General features: G+C 40.3%; 2 protein-coding genes across 5 annotated transcripts in view; one reads left to right on the forward strand and one right to left on the reverse strand.

Moving 5' to 3' along the window:
- Nucleotides 1–20793, reverse strand: part of capn15 (calpain 15) — a 54657-nt gene extending 33864 nt beyond the window's left edge. Inside the window, exon 1 of one of the 3 annotated variants that reach the window (XM_042507273.2) lies at nucleotides 20515–20793. Coding sequence is in view for 1 of the 3 variants with exons in the window: in XM_088069637.1 (XP_087925763.1) it covers nucleotides 15155–15333 (179 nt within the window). In the remaining 2 variants the exon portion in view is untranslated. The other 2 variants (XM_088069638.1, XM_088069637.1) reach the window with 2 other exon arrangements.
- Nucleotides 20794–23814: 3021 nt separating this feature from the next.
- The window catches only part of ankfn1b (ankyrin repeat and fibronectin type III domain containing 1b), a 170350-nt gene continuing 166939 nt past the window's right edge, over nucleotides 23815–27225 (forward strand). For both annotated transcript variants that reach the window (XM_042507254.2, XM_088070305.1), the window contains exon 1: nucleotides 23815–24027. The gene's annotated coding sequence lies outside the window, so the exon portion shown is untranslated. The remainder of the gene's footprint in view (nucleotides 24028–27225) is intronic.

Raw genomic sequence — 27225 nt, forward strand, 5'->3', positions numbered from 1 at the left:
GTGTAAACAGTGCAGAGGGAAATGTGAGAAGAGGAGAACAAATCAATTTTAGACAGTTTTGATTCAGAAGCATAGGGGGGCAATTCATCTATCTGCTCAGGCTGCTCAGTTGATTCCCACCTCATACACATAATAACCTAATAAAGCAGTCTGTTGTGGTGGATTGACTTGTATGTGCAGTTCATTCTGCGGGACTGTGGTTCAGTCAATCTGACTTATTGATAGTGGATGTATTAGGGCCTTTGGGACGGAAAGCAGCACAGTTGGATACCTCCAGAGAGGAAGGGAGGGGGTTTGGAGAGGGACGGCCCCGAGGGACGGACGTGGTTGCTTTCTGGACAAGCCCATAAATGTCACTGTCACTCAAGCTGCTCATGTGTGAACAGCAACACAGAGATGTGAATGTGGGAATTGTAGGGTAGTGGAGGGTAAGGTGCTAAGAGCTGGAATCCTGCGATGCTCTTCACATTGATCCCTGTGGCAAAGATGTTGCCCACAAAATGACCACTGGGCTTGTGGATCTGGCCAAATTTATCCCTTGTTATTATGTTATGGTTGGAGAACTATGTGGAAATCTAAGGCTGCTTTCACAAAGACTTTAAAGGGGAAGACTGATTTGTGGCTGTTGGTAAAATGTCTATATGCCCTGTGGAAACAGTCTATTTCTTTTTTTTAATGAAAAACATTCTGATAATCCTTCGTTGTTTTTACATCAGGGCATGAAAAACAACCTTTTACATGCACACTAATATTCCACTGTTATTCTGAATATGAAAATATTTTAAATATGACATGCAAAAAGTATTTGGATTTTATGAAATATGCATGATTTCTGATAACTGCTGATACTATTCTGTGTTTTAGGCAGTGGAGCCCCCATTTATTTTTCATTGGGATGGCCATATGGGGCCACTGAGAAATCTTGTTGTGGCACACCGAAAAAAAAAAGCCATATCTGAATTTCAGAGATTCGGTTATGCTGTTGTAGCATAAGCTAGTTAAAAACTATGTCAATATTAAGAGTTAAGAAACTGCATACTGATATACTTTGGTTTCTTATTTTACAGTAAATATTATCTGATGTGCACAGACTAATGGCAGTATATTTTGAGTTCCATAACAAGCCTGTTTTGATTTGTTATGCTTAAATAAGCTGGTTATCTTGTGCCTCAAAAAGACAAATACACAGATTTTTTTTGTAACTGATTGTAAGGAAGAAAATATTCAATGGGAACTTCCCTTCTAGAGTTTGATCGAGACTTGTGGGTACTCATAGAACCCTTTTTTAGACAGATATCTTGAGGTGAGAGGTCAAGGGACCCTTTTGAAAATGGTCGTGTCAGTTGTTAGCCAAGATTAAGCCTAACTTTAGAGTGTATTTAGCCTGTTTCCTGACAAGCTATACCAACATGGCTGGTACCAATGGATGCCTTCATTTGTTTAATTTCATACCATTACCGTTGCGCTAGCTTAAAAAATAAGTGCCACAACTTCTTAAAGACAGTCACATCAGCATCTAATTATTTTCATCGGGGAAGGCCATTGAAAGAGAAATTGAATAAGGGGGGGCAATGGCCACCCCTGTGCCTCCACCCTTGGGGGCACCTCTGATTTTAGGAGCATTCTTTGGAAAGAAGTTTGAAATACATAGCATCTTCTCCCAAAAATATACAGATTTTTTGGATATGGGCAAATATTGCAACACTGACTTTTTTCATGAAGGTGATTAAAAGAATAAAAGAGGGAGGCTGTGTTCACACAGTTGAACAAGTTCACCATCAGTGGGAAAAAAAATCCTATTTTGACCCAAAAAAGCAAAATGCCACAACTGCTCCAGCTGTTCCACTTTTCAACATTTCAATGTGATAAAAGTCAGAATAATGTCAGTTAATCTGAGTTTGCACAGCTGCATCTATACAGGAATATTAGCTGAGTACTCATTTTCATAAGTCGTGAATATCTGAGTTGCAATAATGTCTCTTTCAGAATAAGGGCAAAAAATAGGACTATTTTGTGCATGTAAATGAAATCTATGTGACATTTCAATTCCACATTAGTATAGAGGAGTCTTGTAATTATGGCTGCTGGTTGGCCAGCCAAGGTCCTGCTCTTCTCCACTGCAGCACCATGTGTCCTGGCCAGCTAATTGCTCTTAATTCAACTCCATTAAACCCTTTCAAACCCTGAATCCTCAGAACTCAGGGGAACCTCTAATAAAAAAAAAAACTCCAGCTCTAAGCACAGTGTCCTCTCGTCCTGTTAACTCTCCTCCCTAAGGTAAGGAGGAGGAAGACAGCAGGGATGGAAGCTAATGCGTCTCTTTGGGTATCTTCGTGTGTACAGGTCCTTGCCGCTGGGTGTGTACAATTGTGTGTATGCAGGCATGTAGCTACTGTATCTCTATTTGTAGATATAGCATCTTGTTAGATTGTCAAACTGCATTTGTGCCTTAGTTTGTGTGTGTCCTCAGCCCCAGGGCAGCACAAGTATGGAAGCAGAAGTCCCGGTGCTTTATGTCAGGAGCCATTAGCGCTGAATTCATTGTCCCGGGCTGAAGTCAGCACTGCAACATGAACCGAGGCCCACTGAGTGAGGAGGAAACACAGCATTCCAATGATAATAATAAGCAAAACTAGGAAAACACAATTTTTGTTAAGATATACAAACACTAGGAAATCAGTACTTGGCTGTTTGTTTTGGTTAGTCCTTTATGACCAGTGGTGGAGTGTAACTAAGCACATTTAATTAAGTACTGTACTCAAGTACAAATTTGTGGTACTTGTACTTTACTTGAGTATTTTCCTGTTCATGCCACTTTATACTTTCACACCACTACATTTAATTGGGAAATATTGTATTTTTTACTTCACTACATTTATCTGAACACCTAAGTTACTTTACAAATTAAGATTTCCCCAAATAAACCTAACAATAGCTTAAAAAATATGTTTTGTTATAAATTAAATTATCAGTTTATACAAAGACATCTGAAATAAATAGTTGATTATTTAATTAGCTCGCAGTAATTTTGAGGCTGGGTGTGTTTTTTAAAAATATTTTAATAACAATTTTGTTTTTTCAGGGTCTTATTTTTATTTTTTTTTTATATTTTATAATTTTGAGTTTTGGGAGAATTTTAAAAAAAACCTTTTTGTTTGTTTTTTTTGTGGGGTTTTAAAATATTTTTGCTAATAATTTTCAGATTTTTTTTTCCTAAATTAAAAAAATAATTTTGAAATACATTTGAATTTTCTTTAAAATAAATAAATAAATAAATCTGAGGTTTTTGTTTTTTTGTCTATTGTTTTAGAATTTTGAGGGTCTTTTTTATTTCTCTGCATTAATTACTTTTTCATGAATATACGTACTTCTACTTAAGTTTTCAATGAAGGACTTTTACTTGTAACAAAGTATCACAGTGTGGTATTACTACTTCTCGTTAAGTAAAGGAAGTGAATAATTCCTCCACCACTGTTCATCACTCATCTGCCATGTCCTCCTGGGAGCAATGCAATATTTAATCGTCTTGACCTTAAGCATCAACAGTATTAGTCACTGAGTAAGAATTTTAAAGTGCATCATTCATTGTGCTCTGAAATTATTCCATCCATCCCTAAACAACCTGAGCTGTGTCCTCAGACTACAACACATCCCCCTCCCCTAGCTGGGTAAAATGTGGTTGAATTAAGAGGCGGCCCCATGCGAACACTGATGGCACATGTTCACACCGTGCTAAGCTCTCCAAAGGCCTGCCTATCTGAGGGCCACAAACGGCAACGAGGACAGTGGTGGCGACAACAACAACAGCAAGTGTCAACACCTCATGTTTGATGACAGGTTCTTCCTCGTGGCCATTTTCATAACTGTCAGGCCTCTTTCATCTTCAGCGAGAGAGCAAAGTCACGGTGTCAGCCACACGGAGACTTTGTCAAAGCAATTGATTTGGTTCTCGACGGAGCGCAGGGATTGCAAATTCATTATGTTTCTGTCTGCAGCATCCGACGCGGGGGCTTTTCATTGAAGTGATCAGCCTCTCACGGAATGCTTAATATCTAGATTAATTATCTCATTATTATCTGTTGTAAGCACAACTACAAGCATAACTCTGGCCCTCAATTAAAAAGATGCATTGTGAGCGCAGACAGAGTGTGCTCACACATACCTTTGTATGTACAGAACATGCCTGCAGCAGATGATGTACCGTTACAGCCAATGATCCCTGAACCCTACATAAAATGATGCTTTCCGTGTATAGCTCCACTCACAGGAGTGTGTACAAACACACACAGACGTGCACCTTTTGTCCTTGGCCCTGTGCTCAGTGGAGCTGCTCTAAAAGTGCCCACTTCAGCTCCTCAGCTCCTCAGTGTCGCAGACCTGGGCGGGTAGCCAATAGCTTACAGTGGAGAGAGAGAAAGAGAGAGAATGCAAGAGAGAGAGAGACCTCACCTCTAGAAAACCCATCGTTTTGCAATGAGGCCCTCGGTGCAGCCTGCTGCCCATAAAGTACCTACTCCTAGTCTAAATTAATTTAAGTAAGAGCATCAGTGACCCCTGGCCAATTTCTCAATGCATCACTTGTAGGTGTAAGACAATCATAGAGCACTTCAGCCGACTATTATGAGTGAGAGCGCTACACTACTCTGAGAAAATGAGCAAACCCATAACATCATGGTGGGTGGAAGAAGTCAAAGTAACTGCCACAACTAAGGCGTCAGGAAGGAAGTCCTCAGGCTGTGGAGAAAAACGTACCTGAGACACTGAGAGAGACACAATGTAAACAGTCCTGGCTGTAATCGATGCTAAGGCTACAGTAAGTCTGCTGATCATGTGTAGGCCACCTATGACTGACTACTTGGATTCTCTCCATACTAAACTTGGTTGCGAGATTAAGTGAGCTGAGTCTCGCCAGCTTCTCCCTGCGACGCTGTGAGACATTTGGCCTTTGTGCGACAGTCATTAGCACTGCCTTTCTGTGGCTGGCCTCGAGCCCAGGGCCTGAGGGGGAAAGCACGGTACTTTTCTTGATCATTGGAGGCAGAGTGAATCTGCTTTACACATTCAACACAACAACAAGGATCATAACACTGACTGTCATCAAGATAAAAGAAGGTGTGGCTGTTAATATGCGCATTATTATATCCAATTCCTTGAAGATTAAACATGGCAATACGCCTAAGCTGCTTTGACATTCACACTATAAAATCCGGCAAGTTGATTTAACTTCTTTGATTAAATCTAGGGACCCAATCGCCTTGGAAAATGTAAGTAAACAGAACTATTAGTCTTATGTTTATGTTATATCTAATTGTTAAGTTTACTTGAAATTTAGGTACATTTTCTTAATTTTGTGAAGTTGATGCTATTTTAAAAAATAACAAGTTTAGTTAAATCAATCTTTCTCAGCTTAAGCAACTTACAGTAAACCAAGTAAACTGTATATCTATTTTTGCCAGTTGCAAACTACTTATATAAATCATATTTGCATTTTCTAACAAAACAGAACTCAAAGATCTCCTGATGTCATCATAGGCAAAATCCTCTTTGTGATGATCAAGTTACCTGACTTAACAATGAGACATAAAGTAAACATATGTTAAGATTTTAAGTTATATTCACTTTCCTTTTTCAAGGCAATTGTTTTCCAAGATAATTTTGGGTAAGACCAACTTGTCAGATTTTGCAGTGCATATTCCACTGTTTTCGAAATGTCAGATCTATTTTAGCTTTATTGTATCTGATGTACTGCACTGTGTGGTACAGATACGCCTTTAGTCCCACACAAATCTAAAAACAAAGAACATGATTAAAAATGAAAGAACACCAAAAAGGACAAAAATGTCAAAATACTAATTCTTTCTCAACAAGTGAAACACTTAACTGGCTGCCTGATGAATTAATCCTGATATTAAACTAAGCTACAACACAAAAAGAGTTAGTCAGCACTTCACAGATTTTATGTAACACATGGCCTGTCAGTCAGCGCACAGTGAGTGTCACACAGAGGTTTCCATGACAGCTCATCTTGTGACTCTCTGTGCTGTTTCTCAATGGCTCAGCTGTAAACACAAGTAACCAAACAGGATACCTTAATACAAATGTATTGTCTACTCAATACTGTTGTTGCCCGTTAGACTAATGTGTGTGTACGTGCTATGTGTCTCTGGGAGCAACATAACAAAAGAACTTCCTGATATGACAACATACTTGGCATACAAAAAACTGACTTTAATAAGAACTAAGATCATTAGCTATTGGGTATTTGGGCTGCTGGTTAAATCAACTCTGAGACACCCATATAGGGGCAATTAAGCTTTATAAATGGTCAGTGGAGGACTCAATACTGCAAATAATCACATACTATCTTGCCTCAATGTTAACACTGCAAAGTGATTCCTGTTTGCCTCAGTGTTATCTAACAATGTCTTGTAATGCACTTAAATGTATTAATCGAGTGATGAACCAAAGGTATTAAAGGGACAGTTAACTCCAAATTGAAAATACACATTTTTTACTCTTACCTGTAGTGCTAATTATTAATCTAAATTTTTTTTGGTGCTAGTTGCTGAGTGTTGGAGATATTGGCTGTAGAGATGTCTGCTTTCTCTCCAATACAATGGAACTAGATGGCACTCAGTTTGTGGTGCTCAAAGCACATACAAAAGAAACAGAAGCCATGGCTCTTTCCAGAAATCATGAGCCCATCACTCAGGATAATCTACAGCTTGTTGTGAGCAGTTTCATGTAGGAACTCTTTTGTTTCTACCAAACTAGTACTGCTAACTGTATTACTGCAAAGAAGGAAACATAAATCCACTGTTTGCTTACTTAAAACCACTGAGCCAGTTAACATTATACTTAGCTCAGCTGGAGAGGATGCCATGTTTGCATCTTGTACTTTTACAGGCGCAAGCCTCTTGTCTATGAGTGGATACATGCTTCCTACTGCACGGTGTGGCTGACATAGTACAAGGAAAATAGTTCCTACATGAAACTTCTCACAAGGTCTGTAGATTTACTTGAGTAACCGGGTCATGATTTCTGGAATAGACATTGCTTTTTAAGTTTTTCAAATGTTTTTTTTTTCACTCTGAGCACCACAAGCTGAGTACCTTCTCATCCCATTATTTTGGAGAGATGGCAGACATCTCTATGGCTGATAACTGCAACACTCTGCAACTCACACCAAAACAATCTAAAGTGATAAACAGCACTAAAGGTGAGAGGAAAAAAACATATGTATTTTTGATTCAGGGGCAAACTTTCCCTTTAAGAAATAAAAGTCTCGTCTCATATTAAACACGCTGCTACACTTGATCTGTTGATAAAGTATTTTATTTGTTATTTGAACTTTTTGCTCTGCAACATCAGTTATCAGCAATTACTAACAGGCTGTGCGAGGCTGGATGGCTCATGGACGCCTGACTGTGCTGAACTCACTTTGCGAGACGGGCTGCACATGTAGCCCCCACACACAAACACACTCAAATAAAGTGAGTCACTCTTGTGATAAATATTTACAGGCACAGTCTTGAGTGAACACAGTGAGATAGCTGGAGACGTATACGCTGTCGCTTATAAAATGTTTATGTTAGAAAAATGTCTCATTTACTGTGCGCTTGATGATGAACCCGTTTAATAGATGCAGCTCTAGCAGTGACAGGGAAGCAGGGAGTGATTTTTATAACCACCAGCTGCAGGGGTAATACCCAGGGTTTTCACAGCACTGGCATCGCTGCTTGTGCTTTTTATGTATTTTACTTCATCCATGCAAACATCGCTAGCAGACAGAGTGATGATGCCAAATGAGTGGTGATTCTTGTTTAACAGAGCGCAGCTTGTTATTAAAAAAAATGACACTTATCAGAGGCTAATATGGCCTCGGATCAGACAAGCCGTAAAAAAAAGGATAATGAATGTCGAAACATTCTGCTGCATCTGAACGCACCCTGCAAACTTCAGTGACAGGGATAAGATCAGCACTTTCACACATTCTTTAGCACACTTGAGGAAACCTCCTGGGAATTTATTTTGCCCCTTTAGGAATGAATGTAGTTTGTCTGCAGCTGTTTTACTGGCAGAAGATTTTGTTTATTACTTCATTGTGGGATGTTTTCTTGCTTCTGAGATGGGAGCAACCTTTTCGCTTAAAAGTAATTTTCCCCAAACAAGCGTTCCTCCCTGCCTGTCTATCAAAGGAGCTGATGAGTCAGGGTCAAAGACTTGTGGATCAACTGTAACAGCCTCACTTCTACCTGCTGGGTATATGCTGTGGCATGAATATGACTCATTACTCAACCCTGACAGGTCTCCAGAATGAATACGTTATAACAAACACCATGGAGCTGAGCCACTAATTCATCTGAGGCGTTGTTTCGAGAGCCCAGACTAAAGCGGCAGATAAAGAGTTTCTACTCTGACATGCTGAGACTTGATGAAGTGAAACAAGGGATTGGTGACAGTGAAGACTTAAGTCACAGGGGACAGCACAACAAGATAATTGAGGAAGTTTTGAAGCAGTGACACTAAGCAGGACACTTTTTAATGAGACTTTTTGAGACAGAATAGATTATAAAATATCATTGTTTTGGCACAGACTACTCCTCGCAGAGCAAATGACGAAAGGTCTTTCATAAAAGTGACCTTAGGTCGAGATAATCCACCAATAAACACTTCTGAGGCTATACTAGGGCTGGGCAGTATAATAATATTATACTGATATCCTGATATGAGACCGGATATCTTCTTAGATTTGGGTGTAAATATCGTAAATGATGTGTTTTCCTGGTTGTAAAGGCTGCGTTACAGTAAAGTAATGTTATATCAGCATGCTCTTGCTGTTCTATTATTTATCTTTAACCCATTAAGTCATTATATCCACAATGCTGATGATTGTTTATCAAAAATCTCATTATGTAAATCAGGGTTTCCCACACATTTACTTATTTGTGGCGATTAAACTGCCACGATTAGAACATCTGCCACCATAATTTAATTTAATATTTTTAAAGCTTGACAGTTCATTAGGAGCACTGCTGGATTATATATACCATTCGGATATTCATTCACCACACTCTCAGAGTGCAGAGCATGCTCTGGGCTGACACGGAGCAGCACAATGCCAGGCACAGTGAAAGTGAAACTTTATCCTTAATTGCGCTTGGGTCTAAAAGTTTGCTTTCACCACCTCTGAAGCAGCTGTTCCTCTCATCCATCGATCAGACCTGACCACCTCTGACTGGACTAACAGATTTATTACCCACCCTGTGATACATACATTCTAATTACGTGGGGGAAAAAATATTTTATGAAAGCACCAATAGGTAATCCCACAATATTGTCGCAATATCAATAGAGGTATATGATAAAAAATGACTGTGTGATATCTAATTTTCTCCATATTGCAAAACCCTTGGGCTACACACCAGTGATATTTAAATCCCCTGCGTACACCTGACCTGTAGAGGGCTGTGACTGGATTTGCCTCTTGGCAAAGATGAGTGAGGACAGCAAACACCCAAAACTCAAAACAGGCAATTCATTTATATTATGAGACATTATTAATGTGTTTATTAACTGGTGCCTGGCCTCCAGTCATTTTGCAAAAGTGGCCCCAGGGCAGGGCAAGTTAACAATTCCTTTTATACAGTATTGAAATGGAAAATCAAAAGAAGGGTGTTAAACAAGGGTGCTGTTGTGCAGCCTAAACGTTATGTGTCAGAGTTACGCCATGCATGAGGATATCTGGGTTTGGTTATGATGTTTATTACGTAAAGTTGTTTTTATGAAAGCCTGACCCAGATGATCACACACCTCTCATGATCAAGACCTCATAACCCAGATCTATTTTCAACATAAGATAGGAGCCAAAAGTCTTTTCTGCTGGATAAGAGACTGAAGACACAAGGGATGCAAATACTGGTCAAAAGACGAGAAAAGAAAACTGAAAAAATAACAGTAGCTTCTGACCTCTAAGCTGTGCCCTCGGTGAATATTTCACAACCAGTGCCCATTTTTGACAAGTGAATCTGTCAACGGTGGAGACAGCTTCAGACATTTGAATCTTTAAAAAGAAGAAACTGTCTGACTGGCATTCAGCAGACATCAGTAGCACAGAGCAAAGTGAGAGCGGGCAGGAAGCTGGCAGGAAGCTCTAGAGTCGGGGAGGAAGAATAAGGAAGTAATGGCAGGGGCAGGGTGCTTCCGCCGCTGCCACTGTGCTTATCTGGAGTTACTTCGGGCACCCAAACCTTGAGGGCAGGAGCACTGCTGACACAGCGCTGCCTTCGGCCAGAGGGGAACTTCTCAGACAGGCAGCACACAGTGTAGTTTTACTTCCTGTTTCCAAGGCACAAATTTAAACCTGGAGGGCAGACCACTTGCCTTGAGGTTTCTAGCTCACTGGCTTCTACGTGACATCACTACACACTGTCATGAATAATCAGCTGGTTATATGGTATTCTTCCAGAGGTGTAATTTGCCTGTTTCTTTTGTGTGTGTGTGTGAGGATGCCAGGTTACCATGTGCGGTCTTATCTAGGGCCCGATGGAATTAGGTTACTGAACATATGCTACAGATTTCCATGGCAACAAGAGTGGGGGGATCTGGAAGCATGTCAGTTTCAGTGCCAATAGGCTAGTTTTTTCCTTGCTGCATCAATGCTGTGTTTTCTAGAAGACTTGCCACACTGTGAGACAAAGCCTGCGTGCCAGATCTATTCTGGTGGCTCGCGGACTGTCCTCACGTGGCCCTGTCTTCATCAGACAGGCAACAGCGAGGGAGGACGTGCTGAAATAATTCAGACATAAACACGGCCGGTGACCAAGCTGGTAGAATCCAAGTGGACCCGTTTTAATCCAATTAAAGGGAGGAGAGCCAGCGAATGGAGCTGCGATAAACGCCATCATCAATCATGCTGGGACAGTGGAGACTCTGGGATCGACTCTGGAGAGAGCAGACACTAACTTAAAGGGCGCTAAAGGCCATGTGCAAAGGAACAAACCAGCGTTGTGGGGCTGTGATAACATTAAACACACTTCCATTGTTACTGGGACAGTTCACCCCAAATTAAAACGTACATATTTTTCCTCTTACTTTATTGGCATTCGTCAATCTCGATTGTTTTGATGTGAGTTAAGATATCAGCTGTAGAAATGTCTGCCTTCTCTCAAATATAATGGAACCAGATAAAACACGGCTTATGGAGCTAAAGCACCAAAAAAATTACATTTGAAAAACTCAACAGCAATGTCTCTTTCTAGAAATCTGGTTACTCAAGATAATCCGCAGACTTTGCTGTAAGCGGTTTCATATAGAAACTATGCTCTTTCTAACGAACTACACTCGCAAACTGTATCACCACATAAGTGTGAATTTACTCATACTCAAGACAGTGTGAGATGTAAACATTAGTGGTGTCCTCCTCGGCTGAGCAGTAACAATAACTAGCTCGGTGGTGCAAGTCGAGCTGTCAACAGACGCAGGCTTTCGTCTTCGCAGTGATACTGTTGGTGGGTGAAAGAAAATAGTTCCTCCATAAAACTGGTCGCAACAAGGTCTGTGGATTATCTTAAGTAACCTGTCCATGCTTTCTGGAAAGACATATTGCTGTTGAGTAGTGTTGGATGCCAAACTTGGTACTTTTGAAGGTACCTACAGAATTACATCAGAACTACTTAGTACTGATTCATGTTAAATTAATTGGCGCCAAATTCTGATACCTAAGAGCACCTGGGTGAGAAGGTTCAAACAGGAGGCAGCAGAACCACAAAGCCAGCCACTGGAACTCCCGAGGCTGGCCTCTGAGGGCTTCATGGTGCCAGACGGGTTCAGAGAGGTGGTTGAGACATCCCAGAGTGCCCTGAAGCCGGGAACCTGGCCATGGAGCTCAGTCACAGCAGAATTGCTCATTAACTGTGGTGTCTTCAAAAATGAAATGTTTGTTATTATATTTTTGTATTGTATATTGTTGAGACAAAAGTAACCAGAAAAGCATACTGTTGGGTACTGGTATCAAATTTGAGGCACTGGTATCATTTTAAATGTGAATTTTACCAAACACAGCTGTTGAGTTTTTCTAATATATTTTTTGGCACTTTGAGGATCACAAACTGAGTGCTATCTATTTCCATTACATTCAAGAGGAGACAGACAACTCTACAGCTGATATCTCCAACACTCAGAAAGTCAAACCAAAACAAGTAAACAGGTAAGAGGAAAAATATATATTTTTGATTTGGTGGTCTAACTGTCTGTTTACCTCGTCCAAAAGTCTAAGGGTTTTTTGAATGGGTTTTCGGTAAAATGCCCTAAATAAGGTCTGTGGTTAACACAGGCTAAATATATTTAGATGTTTTGTTCTGCAACATAAAACACGTCCGCTTAAACCCGATTTTTGAACTTTTAAGGTTTTACTCGTCTTAAAAAAGGCGGTTGCTAACAAGTGGGTAAATCAGTGTTTGTCGGGGACGTAAGACGTCATCACACCGGACACAGAAACTCATTAAAACCACTTGTCCGCCTGTACAGCTTCACAGAGTCACCCTTGAACTTGTACATTTATGTCTTTATAATATTTTTGGATCATGTTTTGACGTGTTTTTACAGTATTTGTAGTGGTGACGTGTAATACGTGCAACCACAATGTAGTTTGTATAGCCAAACAATGCCTTTTTAGTTCTGGTGATTTAATTTATGTTTCAAAACACACAAAAGTGGTATTCATCTAAGAAGATTATCATGGTGAACAAAACGTTTAAGTCTCAAAAACTTGTGTTCGGAGCTTATTTTTGGCGACAACCGAAAATCCCAATCAAAAAGGTTTTTGACGACGGAATCAGTGCGATGCTTACCTCCTGGTTGGCCTACAAAATACGTCATCCCTTCACCAAAATATAGCGATAAAACTGCACTGTGCTGCTATTCAAATGAAGAAAATATGAAGATTTCAAAAGTATGAAACATTGTAGCTTACACAACTACACCGCTGTTGCATATCTTTGTCTGCTGAGTGTGTTGTTATCTTGAGTGAAACTTCACAGTTGAGGTACTAATTCAGTGCACACAAACACTTCCCAAAGTCAATGGGTTGCTGCTGGATGAAAACAAATTGAAATTACCCAAGGACAAGACTGTTCATGCAGTCTCCGAGCTAAGAAAAACAAGGAAAAAGAAAGTGTTTTATAGGACAATATATTAGAGAATAAAGCGTATGAGAGCGGCTGAAGTTAAGCTGGGCTCATAGTGTTCTGTTGTTTCTATATTTCATGCTCTGTCACAGCTCAGCAAAGCTTGCCTAACGTTGTTAGGCTCACACAGCAATGTGTATATGTGCGGGAGACTGCTAGTGAGTGCGTGCAAAAGAGAGGGGGGGGGTAGATAAGAGGGCATGTTCCAAGTGCTACTGCACAGCGTTTCTAAAACATCTATTGTCAGAAGATGTGTGTGTGTCCCTCTGTGCCTCCCAGCAGTAGACTGAGACGGTGTGCGCTGTATATCTCTGTGTGTCTGCCTGTGTTTACGTGTTCAGCTGACTGAGGGTGGAGTCTGATTGGTGATGGAGGCAGAGGCTTGTTGCTACAGAGATGCACAATGGAAGAGTCTGCTGAATAGAAAAACAAGTTGTATGATGTAAAACTACACTGACAGTCTGAGCTATACATGCGTGACCCCCATGCATGCAGCTATGGTTGATGGAACTGTGTTTAAGCATGGGCTAAAACCATCTATATCTTAAAACTCTCACAAGAGTGAGCAACAGCAGCCAGCCTTAACTGTTAAATGTAGAGCAACTGCGAGGAAAGCATTGACAGCGGCGGGCAGGAATCAAGAAAGATGAAAGCCCAACTGGAGACCGTTGCTGAATAAATAATGACATCCATTGTGGGGAAATGTGATCGGGCTCTCTGAAAATCAATAACTAACAACCGGACCATGATGCCCTGAGTGACTCAGCAACAACTTCAATACACTACAGGCGGTCGATAACAACTGCCTATTCTCGTTCCGGGAGACATGACCCAAAAAGCTGAAGGAAAACTGGAAATGCTTCTGAACAAGTTTCTGTGAGGGCGGTTGAGGCGATCATCCTTTTGGAGGAAAGTCAGTCAAAAACTGCTGGATGAGCTGCACATTCAAATAGCTTCTAACACGTTCTGCTGAAAGGCCTTTCGCTGTGTTGACAATGACTCAGAAGGCAATGACTGGAACAATGGATTACTGCTGCACAGTCTTTCTTGTAGATACAGTAACTGAATATATCTTTTTCATGCAGTCAATACTGACAAAACAGCGTATATGAATAGCGTGTCTCTTCCGCAAATAGTTTGCTCGGCTAAACCTCGCTCAATTACACAGCTAGCTCAATAAGAAGTTTGTTCTTGGAGAAACTTTTTATAGGTCACAGTCTGAAAACTTTCCAGTATTGACTAGCAAACTAAAGAGCCTCTATTCACAGTAAACAACGATGTGAGTGAAACAATACCACAGCCACAAGGAAATCAATCCACTGTATTTAATCATTTCCAGAATTAATAAATCAAAGCTCGTCTTGAAGCCTGATAAAAGGCATGACAGCAAAACTCATCCTCTAATTACCCTCGGGCTGCTTTTCATTGGGCTCACAGAGGTCAGGTCAATCTATCTGTCCAGGCAATCCACTCAGCGTTGCATAAAAGTGTAGCACATACTGTACAGCTGTGCAAGGAGGAACCAATAGGGTTGGATTTTGGTTTTAAAAATCCGGCTTAGTCAGATTTTGGGTGCATCATAAAAAACATGAAAAATACAGACTTTGATTAGATAAGCTTTGGTGAAACAGGGATTTGATTCATCACTGTGAGGTTATTGAATCCTTCGTAATCGTTTCTAAAAGCCTATGAAAGAGAAAGTAGTACCTATGAAGTACGATGAACGGTGTCAGTTTGCAACACAGCGCCCCAAATACTGAAGCCAAGACAAGATCAGCAAACAGAATAATGCCAGTTTGTACGCTCCCAGCTTTAAATGGCAGCATTCCTGTGTAATACAACACCCCGTCTCACTTCTCCGGCGACTTCCCCAACAACTGGCCAAGCCAGGCCGGCCTGCTGCTCTGTGCCCCGAGTGCACCCATCTGAGAAATGTGTTGGCACCCTGCAGCAGTGGTGGCTCTTACCTGCGCTCGCGGTGAGGCAGAGGGTGCTGCTGCTGACGTGTGATGAAGGTGGTGCCCCACACTGGGCTGCTGTGGCTGTTCCTGAGCCAGCCCACAGGGGGTGACGACGGGTATGGGGTGCTGCGGAAGCCATGGTCTGACTCGGTCTCTGCAGTGAGAGACGAGGCTGAGCTCCCCATCACCACTGCGATAGGAAATCAGTCTCTGAATGCACTCTGTTGGGAGATTTGTTCTGCTTTTCCCTAGAGCTCCAGGTATCCACACTTGTACTGAGACAAACACACTGAGACTAAAGGGCTTGTTAAGACCACGATCATGTGTTTGTATTTGCTGTAAACTTCCTGTTAACAACTTTCGTCTATAAACAGGAAGAATTTCCTCCAGCAAAAGACCTCTGAGGGCGCTAGAGAGAAAACAAACAAAAACCACAGCAACAGGGACTCCAAGATAAGGGCACTCAAAAAACAAGCGCAACTTGCAGGTGGCCAAGTATGCAGGCTGGATATCCCACAGTGCATGTGGGAAGAAGAAGTTCTCAATTGAAATTTGATGCGCAGAGCGCTGATTCCCATTCAGCAGTTGGTCTCAGAGAGGTGAAAATACAATTTTCTCACAGCAAAGGCTCGTGATTGTCTCTCTTGAAGACTTGTAACACTGCACCATGTCGTCCATAGTGCCACTCTTAATTCCACCTGCAATCAGTCTGACACATCGCCTCAGTCTGTGCAGTCTCATGCTTGGGTCCTCTTTCCGTTGCACATGCTCGAATCAATCAGTTAGAGAAAAGCAGGAAAAGGTGTGGTGCATCTTTCAGCATCTCAGCAGCTGAACTGTACACCTAAGAAACAAAACATCCAGGACGGCACAACAGCATGGTGATCAGCCGGGATAAGAGTCAATACATCCACAGAATACAATGTGGGCACTGGAGGGAATCAATGCATTTGCTGGGAAGGGTGTTGGCAAAATTGCAAGTATGCTAACATCCAAGTCTCATCTTTCAGACATCCAGTCTGACTAACAGCTGCTGGGGAAGTTTACCAGTAGAACACCCCAGCTGCGTTTCTCCCAACTGGATAAAACGCCATGTTTGAAACCCCTTAGGGAGGAGGGCTTTCTCAGGGGTTTGAAAACACTTCTGGTATTTGCTGAATTTTTTTTAGATTTCCACTCACATGAACTCATCAGAAGACACGGAGCTGCTCTTTCAACTTCCAACAGCATGAAAATGTTTGCAGCTCAGCCCTCAAGTTGTGTGTAATATCCGACAGAATAGGAGAGGGATGTTCCGTTTGAGTCTGCGGTGCTCTGCTGCCAGCGCAACGCCGGGAGATGATCCGAGTTTCCGCTGTCTGAGAGAGACAGCTTAATTTCTGTCTGATCCCACCGCCGAGGCCGGCCAGTCTAGTTCATCAACTTGAGATTCATGTGGACTTGCGAGCCTGTCATGGCAAGTCTCTGAACAGGCGAAGCAGCTGATGGAAACAAGCACCATCCAGTTTGCATACATGTTTGACGAGTACTATCTTGCAAAAAACCCTGAGGTAAAAGTCTAAGGAGGGCGGTTTGTTTTTTTGCTTTATTCTACACGCAGCTGATGGACGCAAGGATCACATGGGCTTCAGTTTAGGTGTCAAGATCCTGTGGATGTTTCGTGATCACTTCTCACGCATATGGGCTTCGATTTGAGCTCAACAACAGCACTGCAAAGTGTATAAAAAAGGTGGTCCACACAGCGGCACCGAGGCTCGTGCAAGAGGCGGAATAAACGCTTAAGAAAATAACCGAGAAGAATCCAGGAAGCAGCACTCAATCGCAAATATCACCATCTTCCGCCGGGTCCATCCCAGCCTGCGATCATCTCATATTTCCAGTATATACTGTCTTAAGACACATCCTCGGTCCGGTCCCGCTGTCGCCTGCTCATAGTGTAAAGCGGCCCCATCCCAGGAAGCCGGTATTAAACGTTTCCATTTGGTCCCGTTTTATGTATCTATTCTCTATTTTTTTCCTTAATTCTCCCTCACTGGTAGCGTGAGCGCAGTGGACGGAGGATGCAATCTCCCCCTATAACAGCGGATTACTGGAGTGTCAGCAGGGCGCATGCGCACTGGAGGTGGCGATCAGGGAAAAGCTGGGAGGCTGCATTCAAGAGATTTAAATAAACCTCAATCGAGTCACAGAGATCTAACTTGTTAATGTGAATAGGATCCCAGTGTAGTGACTGGTGATAGGTGTCAGAATTAGCCTGGACACAACCACATCACATGTCACAAATATTACAAAATTGTCTATTAGCCTAAGGGACTGTTCTCTATTTATCAGAGGCAGAGGGTGGCTGCGGTTTGATTTTTTTTTTTTTTTTTACCCTTCCCAAAGCTAATATTTTTCCTAGAGCCTTCTTGAGTAACTTGGGAAAATGCATGACCCTATCTCCACCATAAATTACTCACCCTTGATTTGAAAGTTAAAAGTTAAACCTATAAAACACAGTTAATCATCAGTTTTTCTTGTGCTGCGCTCAGACGGAATGACCAACTTGGTGAAAAGTGTCCCATACACTGCAAGAAATTAGTAAAAGATGATGAAGAAAATGACCTGAAAATAACTTTAAAATGGGAAGAACTATTTGAAAATTATAAAACTTAAATAAATAAAGACAAAAATCTAAATGAGACATGCAGAATAAAGTGATATATCACTACTTTAAACTTAGATTTGGTTATCCCACATCAGAAATATGAAAATCCTATGATAAGTTTTGTTTTTACAGTTTCTGGTTGGGATAAATGGTGTAATTTTTTGTGATTTTTTAAAAAAAACACATGTATGATTTTGTTTAAATACATACAAAATGCAGCCATTTAAAGTAGTATGCCCCTGCAATAAGCCACAATAATAAAATGAGTCCCTTTGCAGTGCTTAAAAAATTATTTGACATGCCTCCCCCTTTTTGCACCACAGCCTCCACTCTCATAAATAACAAACAGCCCCTAAGTTTCTCCATATTTTTCAGCTGTTTCTTGAGAAAGCAAGCAAACATGGTTACTGCTGAAGGGGGAAGCAAAGGGTTAAATAGAAGATAGAGGGTGACTGCAACACTCATCATTGCTCAACTGTCCCTGCACATTACTGAGATAAGCCTTCAAACTTTCCCTCTCCTCTCTCTTCCACTTCATATCACTTTGCTGACCTCTTTTCTGATCCCTCATATCCCTCTCTTTGAATTCACAGGCAGCAATGCATAAAGCACAGGCCTAACCATGACATCAAAATGCTCATACCACACATTTTTCTAAGCATCCTTCCCTGCACTCACAGCAGTGGGTTAACCATTAGCCACGAACTATTGCAGGTCAAGAAGGCCAGTCATTCGTCTGGAGCTCTGCCTGGTTTCACACTAAGGGTGTGTTCTGAATGCACAGCTCCGAGCATGACTCCTGTTTCTGTTCCCTTGTTAAATGAATTGAGACTGAAACTGGTTTGTCTGGTAAACTTGACTTCCACTCCACTGGAATTCCAGAGAACACAACAGGATAAGATGTGTAACACAGTTCCAGATAGGTCCGACCCCAGTTCCAGAGTGCATGGCTAGACCGGTCATCAGTGTCTGAAGACAGTGCACAAACAGCTTACTTGTATTCATCATGAAACTCCCCACAGTGACCAGAAGCAAATAGGTTGTGCAATCACATTTGGGTGGTTTCAGTTTGGTCTAACCACAAAACAGCACATTCAGAATAACAAAGCGGGGAAAAACAGAGTGTTATCGTGGGATTGTTATATTGCAGCTGCAGACACTACACTGATGTGGAAGAAAACAGCTCCTACACAGTCAGAGGACTGCAAACCTTCTTTGTTAAGGGTGCACCTGTCCACAGGCCACCTGTCCCTCTGCAAGTCAGCACCCACAGATACAGCAGCTGACACAGTCAGTGCCAGGGAGAGGGAAAGATTGGATTTCATTTCTATTCTCCAGGGACATAGAGGGGGAAGAAGGGAAAGGGAGGATGTGAGCTGATTTCACGGTACATTGTAAGTTGTCATTTCTACACCACCCAAAATGTCCTGGCTGCCTGTCACAAACTTGTTTTCCCTCCAGTGGATATTCACAAAGTAGAACACGAATGATTAGACTACACCAGTGATACTCAATTTACGGCTCGTGGGCCAAATATAGCCCCTGATAGTGTGCCGGGTGGCCCCCCAAACCATTTTCTAATTAACAACAAAAATAAAGTGATTCACACAGGAAATTGATTTTGTATTTAAAGTATAGATGAGGTACCAGGGTGCATGAAACAGCGTAAAAACAGAGCTTGACATACCCCACTGACATAGGTCTTAGCTTAGCCTTGTCCTAAAATCGTAGAACTGTCCTAAAATCGTGGACCGTCCAAAAATCCAAGAAATGTCATACAATTCTAGAAATTTCTTAAAATCCTGGAAACATCCTAAAACGTCCTGTAAGTGCCCAAAAATCCAAGAAACGTTCTACAATTCTAGAAATGCCCTAAAATCCTAGAAACGTACTGAAATCCTAGAAACACCCTAGAATTCTAGAAATGTTCTAAAATCCTGGAAAGATGCAAAAATCCTAGATCATTTCTTAAATCCTAGAAGCAACCCAAAAATGCTAGAAGCATCCTAAAATCCTAGAAATGTGCTACAATCTTAGAGATGTCCTAAATTGCTAGAAGCATATATGGGACTGCTGCGACTAGCCCCTGGTCTCCTGTTATTTCGCAAAAGTGGCCCCCGAGCAAAGCAAGTTGAGTATCCCTGGACTACACTCTGTAAGTTCACTCTCAACCGAACACATAAGATTTTATTTTGATGCTAACTCTAAAGCAAAACATTCACACATTGGATGAGTAGAGTTCGGGCCCCAGGTCACATATCATCCATCCTGCTTAAGTGTCCAAGCTGATAAGTGTCTAGTATCTCACTTCATCTACCTGACCTTGCCCTCTGACCCATACAACTACCCCTAAACAGACAAGAAGAAGAAAAATGTCCATGTTGTTATTGTATCATGCTGCTCTATGGAGTGAAGCAGCCTCAGTAGACAGAGCTCCACAGGCTTTATGTGAACCCACGTTTAAATAACAGGTACTGTCACATAATCAATCTATTTATGGCCAAACTGTAAGCCTGTGAGCCCTGTCACTAACACTGACACTAGCTATACGATGCAGCCAGATGAAAACTCTCAACAATCCCATTGAGACAGCTCGAGACGAGGACGCCGGGGACCTTGTAAACAAAGACACTCTTATTCAGTCATTTGATCGACGTTATCGACGCTGTTCGACAGCTGTGTACTTCGTGAAGTCCACTCACACGTCGGTTATTCTTACCTCAAGTCGGTCGGAGGGGAATTATTGCTGTTTTTCGCTCGTCTGTGCGTTAACTTTTCACAGCCATCGAGACGATAAGTTCTTCCCCGGGTTTGGACTTTAGCCACCGTAACCTCTCCAGGCTTTAGCTTCGCGCTGTCCGCTGCCGCTCCATGTTTCAGACACTTGTGACTAACGCGGACATGTACAGTTTATTTTCTCTCCGTCGGGTATTCTGGAGACTGATGCGACCGCGTAGGTTTACCTCAAACAGCCCAGGAAGGAAGGGGAATCTCCAAGGAGCAAATACAGAACACCCGTACGCCAAATGCGTAGTGGGCGGTTGCTTACTGCTTGCGAACGCACGTAAACGTACGTAAAAGTCATTCAAGAATGTCATGGTAGAAAACTCCATTACCCATGTGCAACAAGGAAATTTTCAACTAGGATATCCGGGTAACCAATGTCGTCACCTTTGAAAAACAAAATACACTGTGTATTATGTCTCACTAAAATAGATATTTTACATTGTGTTGATCTTTCATATTTTTTTTTTAGCAAATATTATTTAAAATATATATATATATATCTGTGGCTAGATTTAAATCTTGAGTTTCAAATCTCAGAATAGATCCCCCTTTTACATCTCAGACCAGAGTCACATAAAGGCACTCTAGTGTCATCTAGTGGCACAAAATTTAAGTCATCTGATTTTGACCTTTCTATATCATCACTGTTTGTGGGTATGGATATATTTACAATAAAAGCAGATCATTTCACATCTTGGGAATATTCATGTTCTCTACAAGCTTTCATTGAAATGTTTCTAAAGTGATAGGGTGGATTCAGATAATGGGGGACACTTTTTGGTTCATGCCTTCAATTGGTGAATTCCATTTTTTTAATAATAAAAAAATACCAATTCAATGTGGAAGGAGAAGCTATTCATTTGTAAATGTTTAGATGGAATCTGCCATGTCAGTTTGAACAATGGAGACTAGTTTTAGTTTAGTATAAAGCATCCAACAATGCTGATATGATACAGGACTAATACAGTTTATTATGCAGGTGATAGGGATCATATGCAAAGAGAAAATATGCCTATATAAATAGGAGCACTGACAAAAAGTAATATTGGTGTTTAACGAATATGTTCCTCTTACAATGGATGAATAACAGTATATCATATCATATAAAATGATATGATATGATATGATATGATATGATATGATATGATATGATATGATATGATATGATATCGTATCATATCATATAATATCATATCATATTATATCACATGCAAAAATCCATATAATATACATACATATAATATCACATAATGTCATATACTGCTATTCGTACAGCCACTCCAACTGTTGTTGTTGCTCAGTGTACATATGACCTATTGCTTCATACAATGTTAAAGCTACAGTACCGAACATAACTAGGATTCACTTTATGAATGTATGTACGATATAGGTTAGTGTTGTATTGTATTAAAGCCATTCTTTAAAGGGACACTTCACTTTTCTGTCCTTCTAATTGTAGTTTAGACATAAAATATTGAGAATTTTTCTTTTCCTTATTTATTACTATAGGTCAACAAGAAATTAAGCTGCCCACAGAATCTAATTTATTGAGAATTTAATTTTACCATATCATTTTGTTTACCAAAGAGAACAGTCTTCTATTCCTTTTAAACCACGAGTGAAATTAAAATTTCATTAGGATAAAGAGTAGCATGTGAAACATTCAGTGAGTCTGGATTATCTCTGGTAATGCCGGTGTCACCCGGGTTGTTTGAACCGGGGAAGTTCAGAGGATTAGGCCAATATCAACAGGGTTGGTAGGCTATTCTTGAATAATGAGATAGCAGACCAAAGTCTAAAAACCTATTAATGTCTTATTAAGGTAATTTTCCTGTGTGCAATCAGTCGCCAGAATGCACTTGGATGTGTGTTTGAACCACTCTAGAAAATACAATGAATCCAGGCCTTGTTGTTGGATAAGTGATTCGATACGAATTACAACCTTAGGGTGAAGTCAGGTAACTGGGAAACCCTTTAAAAGATTACAACAAACCCCAGCTATAATTCTGATGACTATCTGCAGAATAGAAGTTGTTATGTATCACTGCTATTTTTCTTAAAAATAAAACATGTTGCCAAGTAAAACACTTTAGAAACTTTGGATGTTCAAACACATCCAAAGTTTTTTTTTGAGAGACAGCTCAGGTAAAATGGGACAGTTAGTATAGCCTGAGGTGAAATGGGACAGTTTGTTTTTTTAAACTTAAATCCATTTATATGTTCAGTCATCTATGAATTAAATCATCAAGGTAACCTAACTATACATGAAAAACTGTTGTCCCATATTACCTGAATGCATTAGCCTACTCACTCAAAACCCTTTCCCATAAAAAAATAGTGTATTGTGACAATATTTTGATTATAAATTAAACAGTTAAAATACAACCACATAGTGGCCACTTGTTGATAAGATCAAAATCAGACATAAACATGAAATCAGAGGGCCACTGACACACCATGGACATGTGATGTAGCCCAAATAGGAAGTCCATTGTCCAAAGGTTCTGCATTTCTTTTGATTTATTCATCCCAAAACCGGCAAACAAACACAGGAGCGAAGAAATTATGCACCCACTGCCTCCCTTGCTTTGGTAAAAAAGTACTGATACTGATACCACATTGTAAAAATACTCTGTTACAAGTTTAAATCCTGCACTGAAATTTTACATAAGTAAATGTAAGTAAGTATTTTCATGAAAAAGTACTTAAAGTATTAAAATTAAAATGTAAATGCAGAAAACTTAAAACAAACAATACAGCCCCCAAAACTCAGAATTATAAAAAACACCCTAATAGAAAAATAGAGAAAAACTAACGCAATTAACGCACACAACTGTTTTATGTTTTTTGTGGAAAAAAATCTTTATCTGTTAAGTAATTAAAGCATTCAGATAAATGTAGTGGAGTAAAAAGTACCATATTTCCCTTTGAAATGTAGTAGAGTGAAAATATAAATTGACATGAAAAGAAATACTAAAGTAAGTAGGCCTACCTCAGATTTGTAGCCCTACTTAAGTACAGAAGACTACTTGAGTTAATGTACTTAATTATATTCCACCACTGATCATAGGTAGGCCTATAAGTAGCCTAAGTCTCAGTCATATCCTTAAAGATCTTCAGGGCAAAATACATCCTGTTTCAGAGACACAATCTATAAATCTCTTGGATTAGTGTGATTTATCTTCAGGGTTGAGTGAGGCGGAGCAAAGCATCCTTTGATAGGAGCAGACAGAAGAGTTGAGTCTGGGCGGAGAAAAACTTACCGCTGGACGTTGTTCCTCACATGTCGTGTAGTACTAGTATTCACCACGAGACACGTACTTAGAAAATGTCAGTACCGGTGTGACAAACTTAAAACTTTTGAGCAACGCCATTAAAGCGAATTTGGCGGTTGCTAGCTCCGACACGGTCCGGGAAGGAAAAGGAAGATTTCTTCGTGGAGAAGGTACGACAATGAATGCATCTTGGTGGGCTACACTTCTTTTTTGTCTCCATTAGACACTTGTGCACTTGTTCTTCGCTAGAGAGAAATAAGATAATATCAGTCGTCGCTCTTCTTCTATTTGTGCGGTTGGGCTAACTTTTTAGAAACGTCTGAAAGTTGCTAGCTAGCACACGACTCAAATCTTCGTGGGTGTATTGTTTTCAGCGGCCAGTGTCGGTGCGTACACACTGTTGTCATGACAATGCTAGGGAAACCCAGCGCGAGGCACGTTGAGAGACACAAAAGACACTAGCCTCGGTGTCCAGCTCTGTTTTCAGACTTTTTCACGCAAAAAACTCCCTTAAAGTTCACTGAAAGTCTAATAACAAGACCCCAAATGAGTGTTATGTTACTCTCTTCGACTTTTCTGCGTGGAAATATCAAAGAACGACAGGCAGCTTTTTCTAGCGTTTAGTCATCGGTATCCTGTGTCAGTGGAAAGAGAAGCACTTTGGGAGGTAAGAGGGTCAGAAGGATATGTGAAAACTGTTGGGCTAAGGTGTGTCCTGTGTTTATATGAGACAAATTGTGACCCTGCTAGCCAGGAAAGGGATGCTTTTAGTCGGCTCTTTGCTTTTTTATGGCCAACACACATGTGGAAATGACCGGCTTCCACAATAGAGAGACAGCAACACAATTGTCTTGGGGGAAAAGGGAAAGATGTATGTGTGTGCTTCCATTGTAAAATTTGTCAAGTTGATCTTACTTAAAATAATCTTGGAGACCAATTGCCTTGAAAAATCAAAGTAAATATAACTATTAAACTTAATTTATGTTTACCTCATATCTAATTGTTAAGTTAACTTGAAATAAGTACTTAATTTATGAGGTAATAGTCATTTCTAAGTTGTTGCAACTGAGAAATGACTATTAACTTCTAATAACCTTTCTAAATTTTAGCAGTTTTTTTTTTTAAAACCAAGTTAGTCTGTCTTAACCTGATCATAACTAAGAGGATTTTGCTGATGATGAAGTTAGGAGAAATGTGAGTTCTCTTTGTTAACATAAGAAAAGTCAAATATGATTGACTAGTTTGCAACCAGCAACTTGTCATATTTAAGTTGTAACAACTTCATGAAATTAAGTAAATATTACGAAATACTAAATTGTAATTAAACGTAACAACTAGTTACAATGTCAACATAAATTAAGAGTAATACTTTGATTCATTTACTTTTTTCTAAGTGATGTGTTTCCAAGATTTTTTTAAGTAAAGCCAACTTGTCAGATTTTACAGTGTGCGAGAGAGGGGGGCAACGATTACATGAGGGACAAGAATGTGTGTCATTGTATGTTTCATTGGGATTTTGTGCACATGTGTGTGGGGAGATGGTAGGAAGATGGGGTCAAGGTCACTTTGCGTGGTCATGGACTTATGAGAGGACACAAGGGTAATGGAGTGGAGGGGGTTTATATCACTAGTACAAATGTTAACTCACACACATACTGTACAGTACGCACAGCCGGACAGAGCAAATCAAGCAGTTCCTGGCACGAGTGTGGCTAATGACAGGCAGGATAAGCTCTCCCCTCTGATGACTCATGATTGTACTTGTTTACAGTCTTGTGCAAGGGAAGTTTTCACAGGTCCAGATGCTAAAGGATGACAGTCCCATGGACCAGTGCCATACTTGTCATGAAGTGCATAGCCAGCAAAATATTCTCCTACTGCTGATAGGTGAATCGCTGGGTGGCCTAAAAAACTGGGAGGACCAAACCACACTAAAGCCAGAAAGCTTCATGTATAGGCTAAAATATATATATTATGAATCCAATTATGTGTAATCAGCATAATGATTTGGGGAGATATTACCAGTAGCATTTCTCTGTCAGGGAGCTGAAATGTGTAATGTATTAGGCTATGCTGTTGAACTGCATATTTTTTAAGTGCTTTGGGGGTTTGAAATGAGTAAGAATAGTTACATAATTCAATATTTTTCACATCTAAACATCATAATAAATCTATAGCTGTTTGGGGTATTGCTTAGGACCCAAAGAAGGGCAGTGTTCAGTATGGAGTTGTGTGTGTGAGTGGTTTGCAAGAAAGCTGCTAACAGCAATACCACAGGCTGAGCAATTTGCTCTTTCTGAATAGGCATGGTCTTTACATTTAATAGCACCCTGCGGTCAGATAAACAGTAAATCATTTTTGACCATGAAACAGGGCTTGATTAATTGGATAATCGTCACCTCTCCAAGTTGCTTGTTTTGTCTGTCTAACAAACACATAAAATTAAGAAAAGTAGCAAATACTCAAAATGTAGAAGCCAGGACAAGGGAATATTTGGCATTTTTATTTGAAAAATAAGTTTGGCTACCTTACTTTTACATCAGTTATCAAATAGCCAAATATTTTTTATTATCGATTGATCAACATATTATTCGACTACTTGTTTCAGCTTGGAAGGTTGCTTTTAGAGCAGGGAATCATTGCATGACACATTAATCTCACAACTGTCTGTTGTCAACTGTCTCCATGATAATAATGTTGTCATCATACGTAAAATTCTATGGTATGCAATAATACATACAATACGAGCAACAACAATGTAATGTATTTTGTGCAATTATTAATAATACTCAATTTCACAAAATGCTTGTTAACCAGAAGAAAAAATATGTAACATGGAATGTGGCCTTTTTGCAAATGACAGCAGAACAGTTCCACTTAAAATTAGACTATGAATATATTTGTGATAGGTAAATCAGTTATCAATCAAAGCAAAAGAAAACTTTGGATAGAGATTCAAAACAGAGATCTAAATGAGACCCACAGTACATACAGTACCTTTAATAGCAATAGCTATAAATTTAAGTCACACAGTTGCTTCCAGTCATATGAATAATGCATTTAAAGATAATGTATGACAACATAGTGCTGCATTGATCATTTGTCCTGCCAAGTATCTACAGTATGTCAGCCTTCCCTCGTTCCCTGTGAGTTGGGGCATGCAGCCGCATTGCCCCAGTCTTGTTTTCACCCGCAGGGCCTGGGAGCACACCGACAAAGGCACATAAATACACACAAGCACACACTCATTCATACAGTCATGCACATGGGGCAACATGAACAAGCCTACATCAAAGATACATCTGTTTCTTATGCATGTTTGATGGGACAGGCAGGCAGCGGCTGGCCACCGCTCCGAGTTACAGCAC

The sequence above is a fragment of the Plectropomus leopardus genome, chromosome 19, assembly GCF_026936395.1.
Source record: "Plectropomus leopardus strain MGB_pleo_1.0 chromosome 19, ASM2693639v1, whole genome shotgun sequence".
NCBI lineage: Eukaryota > Metazoa > Chordata > Actinopteri > Perciformes > Serranidae > Plectropomus > Plectropomus leopardus.